Source organism: Zonotrichia albicollis, chromosome 3 (assembly GCF_047830755.1).
Source record: "Zonotrichia albicollis isolate bZonAlb1 chromosome 3, bZonAlb1.hap1, whole genome shotgun sequence".
NCBI classification, from domain to species: domain Eukaryota; kingdom Metazoa; phylum Chordata; class Aves; order Passeriformes; family Passerellidae; genus Zonotrichia; species Zonotrichia albicollis.
In genome coordinates this window covers 98,716,698-98,726,006 of record NC_133821.1, presented here as the reverse complement: position 1 = coordinate 98,726,006, position 9,309 = coordinate 98,716,698, and the positions used below count along the sequence as shown (strand labels likewise).

At 42.6% G+C, this 9,309-nt stretch overlaps 1 protein-coding gene across 1 annotated transcript; it reads left to right on the top strand.

The window, feature by feature from the left end:
* Positions 1 to 1,358: 1,358 nt before the first annotated feature.
* Positions 1,359 to 8,791, top strand: LOC106629973 (glutathione S-transferase-like). Its single transcript, XM_074538184.1, has 7 exons — positions 1,359 to 1,483; positions 2,565 to 2,678; positions 3,341 to 3,392; positions 6,293 to 6,425; positions 7,294 to 7,435; positions 8,131 to 8,262; positions 8,584 to 8,791. The coding sequence occupies exons 2-7, from the start codon at positions 2,592 to 2,594 to the stop codon at positions 8,701 to 8,703; spliced, it is 666 nt and encodes a 221-aa protein (XP_074394285.1). The 5' UTR covers positions 1,359 to 1,483; positions 2,565 to 2,591; the 3' UTR covers positions 8,704 to 8,791.
* Positions 8,792 to 9,309: the final 518 nt, after the last annotated feature.

Genomic DNA, 9,309 nt, shown 5'->3' with positions numbered 1-9,309 from the left:
ACCCTGGAATGCAGGAATCCATATTGACTTATGTAACTGTCTATTAAACCAAGTTTATAAAAAACAACTTGTATTAAACAAATACAAGATGTACTGGAGTTGTTCATTTTAATAACTTAAATCAAATTCCACTATTGAGGTTAAAAAGACTGTTGAACTTTGATAAATATGTGCATTTATGTAGTGAAATTTATTACTGTCCATGGCAGGAGGGTTGGAACTAGATGATCTTTAAGGTCCCTTCTACCCCAAACCATTCTATGATTCTGTGATACTACTTAAACACCAAATAAATCAAGTTTGTAAATGAAAGAATCAGTGCCCTAAATCCAGCTACAACTAGAGCACTGTCAGTTTTCAGCTGGGCAATCTCAGGACTCTTTAGGTCTTGGTAAAGCCATCAGTTTCTTCATAAGAAATGTCATGGAGCTGGAACCAGTTTTTTTTTTTTATGAAAAAGGAAAAATCCCCATATTTTTTAGCAGCAAAGCATGTATTATAGAGGGTTGTTGCAGGAGCTGTTTTTCTCCTGCCTCACTGAAGCGTTCAGACTTGCAGCTAGTGTCCAGGAAGGACCTGAGGGAGAAAGCCCCTCCTGCTGTAACAACCAATTCTTTTGTGTGACACTCTGCAATTTATAAAACCTCCCTGTGTAATTTCAGAAGAATATTCCTTCTCACTGCTATGTACAGGGTAATTCAGCCAAATTTTGCACGTGGATGTTCACCTTGACTGCAGGTACTGCCTACATCATCATTAACTACATAGATTAGATAGGCAGGATGGTGCATGGAGGATAACTCTGTATTGGCATCGTAAATCAATATAGTTGGCCAAAGAAAACAGTCAGGAGTGCAGAGGGCCGTTTGACTTCTGATACCACACTCCATTCATTGTCTCTCACACTTCTCTTTGGTGTGTATTTACACTGAATCAAATTCAGAGAAACGTTTTTGATGAAAAAATGTAAAAACTGACCCCAATGTCCGTTAATGAAATTGAGCAGAAGTGTCCTGAAGGAATATACACTTAGCAAGGCATAGAAGGTTGTGTGAGATTTGAGCAGATTTAGTTGATGTGATTTATGTAAAGCAGCAAGGTGTAAAAGGTAAAAAACCAAAACCCATTAGAATAAAAGTGTGATTGGCATTCCAGCATTCTTTTCAACTGAGCTTTTCGGCCATTAAAAATATTTTAAACTAGCAAATAGGAGGCATATAAACATCTGTGCTATGACAGATATTTCCAATGACCATGACCTCTCATCTACCTTACATATCTACATTGTCAGCATTAGTCAGGATTTTATTTTCTGTAGGTGAGAAGTAACTTAATAGAGATGATTGGTTTTGTTTGCTTAAGAGAAAGAGGTTTCTCATTTGCAGAGAATTGTTTGCAATACTTGATGTGGGAGGGGCTATAGAGATATATGATCTGAAGACAGAACGGCTGAGAGCTTAGGGTGAGTTCCACTGTGCACAAGGTAAGTGGATTCTTTTATTTTGGACATGCAGGGAGTTGTTGTATGTGAAACTCAGTCATTGAATGGGTCTTATAGAATAAATGTGTGTATGTACTGTCTTTACTAACATGGTTATGTGTAGCAAATGTGAATTCTTAATCAGCTGCTTTTGAGGTGCAGAGAATTAGAAAAAGATGTACAGATGCAACAAGAGGGGAGTGTTTTCTCTCACCTCCTCCTTCCTACTGTCGAGAAGCTGACATGTTATTTACAAGGGGAATATGGCGGTGGTTTGGCCGTTTTCCTTTTGCTGCTGTTAAGGCTTCAGCTTTGTTGCTGACAGGGTGTCAATAGCTGTGAGGCTGGTACAGGCTGGGCACTGTTTGGGTGTGTTTGTGGCTGATGTGCACACATGGTTCTGAGTGGGGTGGGTGACGGTCTGCCTAGAAACTGTTGTTGCTTTAAGTGTCTGCCTAGAAGCTGTTGTTGCTCAAAATTCCAGCAGAGGTGGAACTGGACCAAGCAAGCATTGCCCTGAGGCTGTGCCTGTGGTAAAGGCAAATCTGATGTTACCAGAGGCAAAATTAATTTTCAATTTTTAGAGGTTTGTGTAAAGACATTTCAGAAGCATGGAGTGTTGTAAAAGGGATTGACTGATGGAAAGAATTCCTTCCTGGCTGGTTATAATGGAGCATAAATGGCTGCTGGAGAAAGCAGAGCAATTGCTGAGATTATAGCATGTATCTGATTAAACAGTAACTGTGTTCTGATAATGCAAAAATACAAAATGAGCACAAGCAGCTCAGTGGTCAGAACAGAACACTTTGAATGAAAATTGTTTTGATTGACTGCTTTCCTCTCTGGGCATATTGCGGTAAGTACAGAGTTTTGCTAAAACATTCTGCATGTGTAAGTAATATTTGAAGGCAGAATGATACTCCGCAGTCTCTCAATATATTCTAAGTTCTACCTCCACTGTTGATTAATTCAAGTCTTGGACAATAAATCATTGGTTTCAAAAAAACCAACTTTGAAAGCAAATTATAGAATTGAATCCAGGATTGTGAATGTTTATTGCGCAACCCTGCTTTCTTCATTGCAGATACCAGGGAATCAGGCAGGTGGAAACATGTCTGGAAAACCCAAGCTGCACTACTTCAATGGACGTGGTCGCATGGAACCAATTCGGTGGCTCCTGGCAGCAGCTGGGGTTGAGGTTTGCTTCTGGTCTTTTGTACTGCGATCCTGTGACAAATATGTGCTTCAGCTGTTCCTTCTGAAAAGTGTGACTGAGCAGCAGTTTCAAGCTGTGCCTTCAGTGCATTGCTGATCAGGCCAACAGGGACCACGAGCTTGCCCTAAGCAGGGGGCAAGTTCCTGTCTCACTTGCATGCATCATGTGCAAAGCCTGCAGGTAGCACCAGGTAGAAATGTTCCTCCCCTGTAACTAGAGAGAGAAGAAATTTAGAACCCCAGCAGCAGAACCTGGCTTCCCAATTTTCTGATTAATCACAGAGGTCAAGCGCCTGCAATTCTGAGAACCTTCTGTAAAATTCCAATGTCCAAAATAGCAAGAGATTATTATTGCTGCCTTGATGTAATTTGCCATTGAACGTACAGGATATTGTAAACCACAAAGTAAATTTTATACCTCTGACATATTCTGATACTAAACCTGAGATGGTGTTTGAGAATCTGTGTGTTTCTAGATACAAGGGCTTCTGTCACAGTGAAGGCCAATGTGCCTGCAAGATTTCAAATATGATTCATGTTTTAGAAATATCAAATTACCCAAAACACATCGCTTTAGGCCTTTTTTACCTAAAGGAGGAAAGGCTAAATCATGGAATGACAATAGAACTTTTCTCCTTCCTGCAGTTTGAAGAATCTTACCTGGAAAAAAAGGAGGATCTGACAAAGTTACAGAAGGGTAAGTTTCCTATACTCTTAGATAATAAAAACAGCAATAATAATAATAAAAATAATTAATTAAAGTTAGATTTAGAATTGCTTGTCTGAGATCACCTAAGAATTCTGAAGTCTTAGTGCCTTAAAAAGACAATGGCATAGACTGGATTGTACATGAGCTCTCGGAGTTGCACACTGCAGTGTTAGGTGATATCATCCACCCAGTTGCTTCAACCTCCACTGAATCCCAGGAGGGCTGAGGTCAGAAGGGACCACTCAAGATTATCTACTCCACCTCCCCCGTTCAAGCAAGGCCCCCTCCAGCCAGTTATCCAGGACCATGTCCAGCTGGGGTTTGAGTATCTCCAGGGATGGAGAATGTACAGCTTCTCTGGACAACCCACACAGTCCAAGAGCCTTTCTTGAAGTTCAGATGGTTGACTCTCCTTTGTTGTGTTGCACTAAATAGTTCATTTAGTTGTTGTTTTGCATTGGGTGTCTGGTAAATTGCACTGATCACATGGTCTGTCTCCTTCTCCCCCTTGCCCCCTAGGCCCCTGTAGCAGTGGTTTCTCCCTGGTCTCCTCCTCTCCTCTCCCCATCCCCACTTGTATCCCATTCCCTCTGGTTCTTTACCTCCATCCTCCTTTGCCCAGTTTAAAATCTCCCGCCATCAAGGATTCCTCCTCTTTTTCCCCAGGGATATTGCCTGGATTTCCAGGTAACAGGTATCAAGGAATAAAGTAGGGCTCTGGTCCTGAGGAGAAGAGAACCTTAAGTCTTTTCCTTTTATCCTCGTAAAGGCTGGGATGGGCAGGGGTCCAGAGCAGCCGGGTGGCACCGAACGGCCCCAGAGATCAGCCCCTACAGTTGGCACCCAGGGGTCGTCTCCCACGAGGTCTCACTCCTTTGCTTCACTTTGTGACCACTGCTTTCCATCCTATGGCCATTGAGGCCTTTGTCTTCAGATCATCTTGAAAGTCATTGGCATCTTAGGTTGCCTTCAAAGTTGTGGTTTTATGATCCCTATGAAAAAAGAGTTCCAGATTTCCGAGTTTACCTGTTCTTCTGCTGCATTCCTGCTTCCCAAGGCAACAACCCACCGTGCTGGCTTCAGCTTCTGTCTTCCTGAACATGATAATCATGTCTTTTCCAAACCAAATTGCATGTCTGTGCTCTTCACCTGGCCTATGAAAAGCAACCTGAGCTTGGGTTAGCATTTGCAGTCCTGCTGTCTTGTAGGAATAATTCCTTGGTCCCTATATAGGAAAGGCTGCCTTTCAAAAAGTATTTAGGACACAAGCAGGATGCTAAATGCAGCCTTACAAAGAAAGACATATCTGATCAGTCATCTGAATCAAGAAATATGATTCCATCAAGCAAAAACTCTTGCAGACTCTCTGATCTGATACCTCTCTGTCTGGAGAACAATTTTTACATCTTTCAGGCTAAGATAAGACTTCTGCATGCTAGCAAAAGCGTTGCATGGCTCCAGCCTCACTCCAAGAGATATTTGGGTCTAGCAGGAATCTCATGGAACTCACTCATTGTTCCCACTTCATGCCTAGACAGATGTAAAGTCAAAAAGTTAGATCAAGAAGAGTTCAATGTAGGGTGTGAAAGTTTGAGTATTGGGAAGTCTAGTGTACCAGTTCGATTGTGCAGGTGGAGGATGGCAATAAGTATTGGGAGTGAGCTGGCCAGTGTGTAGAATAGGAGGCTAGTGCCAGCGTTTAGGTGTTCTGGCTGCTTCCCTCATTGTGTGATGAGGATGAGGGTGGGGATTAGGGTGCCTTCATATGTGATGTAGAAGAGCATTAGCTCTGAGGCCGAGCAGGCTTGAAGGATGAACAGTTGAGCTCGGATTACTGTTGTGGCAAAGATTCGTTCGCGGGTGATGGGGTCTTGTTCTAGGTGGTTTTGGCTTGATATGATTATGACGGGGAGGAGTCAGCATGAAAGGACTAGCGGGGGAGTGGATTTGGTCAATGGATGTTCAGGGGATTAGGCCTTTGGGTAGTATGTTGGTGTGAGTCATTGGAGGCTGACAGTGGCGATTAGTAGGCTGTATTATGTGATGTTAGTCATAGGTGTTTGCGTGAGGAGAGGAGGGTTAAGGGGAGGAGTGCTGCAGTTGGGGTGATGATTTTTAGCATTGTAGGAGGTTGAAATTGTTTAGGTGATTGGAGTGGTGGGTTTGGGTGGAGACTACTAGTAGGACCTGCCCAGTGCCTGCTTTGCAGGCGGAGAATGTTAGTACAACGAAGGGTAGGATGGCTGACGGTGCAATTTGTAAAGTCAAAAAAGTTGTCACAAAGATCTTCTTTGATTTCCTATTCACTATTATTTATATATTTATTAGTATTCACATTACATGTTGGTCAGTGCTTAGAAAGTGCAGATGTATTTAGCAAAACATGACAGAAACTGGCTGGACCAGATCTTTCAGTCCTCTTCATCTCTGTGAACCTCCATGTGTTTGAGCCATGCAGTGCTTGTAGTGTTCAATATGTGACAGCTGCCAGTTCTGCATTTGACTGTTTCCTCAATCTGAAATTCCCACAATGTCATTGCTATATTATTAAGTTATTAACATGTCACTGCTGCATGGTGAACATTGTCCACACTTTCCTGTAAGAATGAGGAAGGTTGCTACCAAAAGTGTTGTCAAGCATTGGAACAGGCTGCCCAAGGAAGTGGTTGAGTCACTGAGTGTAGACGTGCACTTGGGGAGAGGGTTTATTGGTGGAATTAGGCATTGCTGGTTTTACAATTGGATTTGATGATCTTGGGATCTTTTATCCAGCCAGATTGATTCCGATTCTAAATAAAAAGGAATACGTGTGGTCTCTTTGCCTAACACATGTGGGTGGTTCTCAGTGAGGGACTGAACTTCTCCTTGTGTTTTTCTGTTTGGCCTAGATGGATCCCTGCTCTTTCAGCAAGTGCCAATGGTAGAGATCGATGGGATGAAGCTGGTGCAGACCAGAGCCATTGCCAACTACATATCAACCAAGTACAACCTCTACGGGAAGGACATGAAGGAGAGAGCCCTGTACTGTAACAGTACCACCTTTGCTTGTTAGACCCCAGCTCACCCTGTAGCTCAGGGAAACACAAGGGTATCCAGCTCCCAGCTCGATTCAGTGGGAGAGGGCAGCAGTGCACGAGATCACTGTGACTGCAGCTGATGTCTGCAGCAGAGAGAGCCAGCTGGATTCCATAGGACAAGCGAGCCCAGGAATCATCAGTCAGAGGTCCATGCACTTATGAGAAGAAAGCAGTCAGGGGGGGCAGACTGTCCCCCTGAGGCTGCATTTCATTTTCTCCTGCAGTTGTCAGCAGCATCATTTTACCCTCCTCACACTCAGGGCAATGTCTTTTAAGGGAAGAAAAACCCTTCTCTCTCTAATAACCAGGAATGAGTAGAGATTTAATTACAGGTTATTAAAGGAGATGACTCCTGGGGCTCATGTTTTCACCTGAGGTATTTCTGAATGCTTCAGTATGATAAGTCCTGGTAAACACATGTGTCACAATATTTGCTAGAAATGGTATAGACCTGCTGTAAAACTTAGGCTGTCTTATTGGATTTTTAACACAAGTCTGGATGGCACACATGAGAATTCTGTAGTCAGGTTCACAAACCCATATTCCAGACAGGAATCAGTCCCAGTAAGAAGTGGGAGTCCTACAGTCTTTAGGTTTCCCTAGGAATTTTGCATTTGCCTTTGGCCCAAGTTCCCCCCTGCCTGGCCCCAGTGCAACTGCATTCCAGGGGGAACTTTGCCAGGGTATGTGTGTGTGTGTGGGATAGAAAGGGCAGGGATTTCCCAGCATCTTGGTGAGGTTTTGCCAGGAGTTATTGTGCCAGGAGTTCAGAACTACTGTGTGACCTGACCAAGTGGATCTCTTCCTTTCAGAATCGATATGTACGTGGAAGGAATGTTCGATCTGAATGAGTTACTCATGAAATATGGCTACCTACCACCAGGCAAAAGGGACGAAAATTTTGCAAATATGATGGACAAGGCTGAAAACAGATACTTCCCAGTCTTTGAGAAGGTTTGTGACAAAGAGCTTGTAGCTCAATTGATGCTGTTACCTTCAACCTCCATCCTGGAAGCACACTGGTTTAATGGAGGAAAGCAGAAGAGAAGCTACACTTGGAAAATCAATGCTCTGGTTTTTAGTGGTGCTGGGATTAAGGTGGAGACAGGAAACTACAGAGGGGACAGAAGGCACTTCCAATCTGGGAGAGATGTACAGCTGCAAAAACCCAGCACACACAGAGCTCCCCAAATGTCCATGTTTCAATGTGTGTGTTGTTTCAGACAAGAGACTCTACAGCTCCAGCTTTGATAGCAAGTCTCCTCCTGAAGTGCGAACGGCCCTGTACCATACATATACTGTGTAAAAGCATTGCAGTTCCTCCTGTATCTCATACAGCTCAGCCTTCAGTGCAGCTACAGCAGGCAAGGCAAGATGAGCCCAAGTGAGCTGCCAGACAGGAATGTAGAAGTGAAAGAGCTGATAGATGATGCCTGGGATGGCAGTGCCTTCAGATCATTGTTTGTACTGCAGGTGTTTGAACTGCATTTCCTTCTTTCACTGACAACTCTGTGCAATGTGTGACCCTGCTTTGAAGATATGTTTTTTATGAGAGAAGAACAGAAAAACTTAAATTTATATATTTATATGTTATTTTATATTTTATTAACAGAGAAGAGACATGATCTCCTTCTGTTCTCTGTTTTTAGGTTTTGAAAGACCATGGAAACGACTTTCTGGTTGGCAACCAGCTGAGCAGGGCAGATGTTCAATTACTTGAAATCATTTTAATGGCAGAGGAGTGCAAACCTGATATACTTGCCAAATTTCCTCTCTTGCAGGTAAAAGAATGGGCAATTTGAATATAGAATGAAAGGAAAGGACTACTGATTTAAAGTGGCTGGGAAATATGTGGGAGTGAGAGTGTCAAAAGTGACTTGAAAAATCGTAAAATGTCCCACGTACTGTAGCTGGCCTCAGCTACTCAGTTTTGTATTTGTGGTACCTTATGTCATTATAACCCCAAAAGCATAAGAGGGGAAGCATAAAGTTTCTTCTGCAGCACCCAGCTGTAATGTGTCTTTCAGGGCACAGATAACATTGAAATGTCTGACAGCTGAAATGATTCTTAAGCACAGTGCTGTTTTGATTTTGTTTTGTAGAGTTTCAAAGCAAGAATAAGCAATATCCCCACAATAAAGAAATTCCTGCAGCCTGGCAGCCAGAGAAAACCGCTAATAACTGAGGAAGAGTTACCAAAAGTGATCAAAATTTTCTACTGAGTGTAAAGCTGTAGAAACTATTCCATTGTGCTGCTGACATTGGGAAAATAATGAAAACACTGGAAAACAAGTTTTGATCCAACCAGCAAAGACAATAGTTCACTAAATAGGGGGTATATTGGACAACACAGAATGCTTTAAGTTAATTTGCCACTGCTGTACAGTGTACTTTAAATAGCTAAACAGAATACCTGAAATAAATTCTTACTATTGATACTCAAAATGTGGGTGTTCATTGATTTCTTGCTTCTACTTCTATGCCTAAGATCTGTCTGGTTCTGTGTTTTTGACACTCCCATAATTGTTGGAAAATTAGGAGTGATTATCCCAAAGAGTAGGTCTTTTTTGCAATACAGCTAATCTGTAGCTGGACAAATAAGTCTGGCTAGAATATGAAACCTTATTGGCTCTTCTGGTTTGATAAAAAACTCCCTAGGGGAAGAGTGATAGGATAGATTTGAACTCAAACAGAGCACCCCGACTAATCCCTCTCAACCATAAATGCAGAGACATTACTGGTCAGAGTGCTGGGCTATGTTAAGACCCAGACCAAGCAGCAGCTGAGACCTGGTAGTTTAGAGCTGCCTATAGAAGAAACTCTGAACA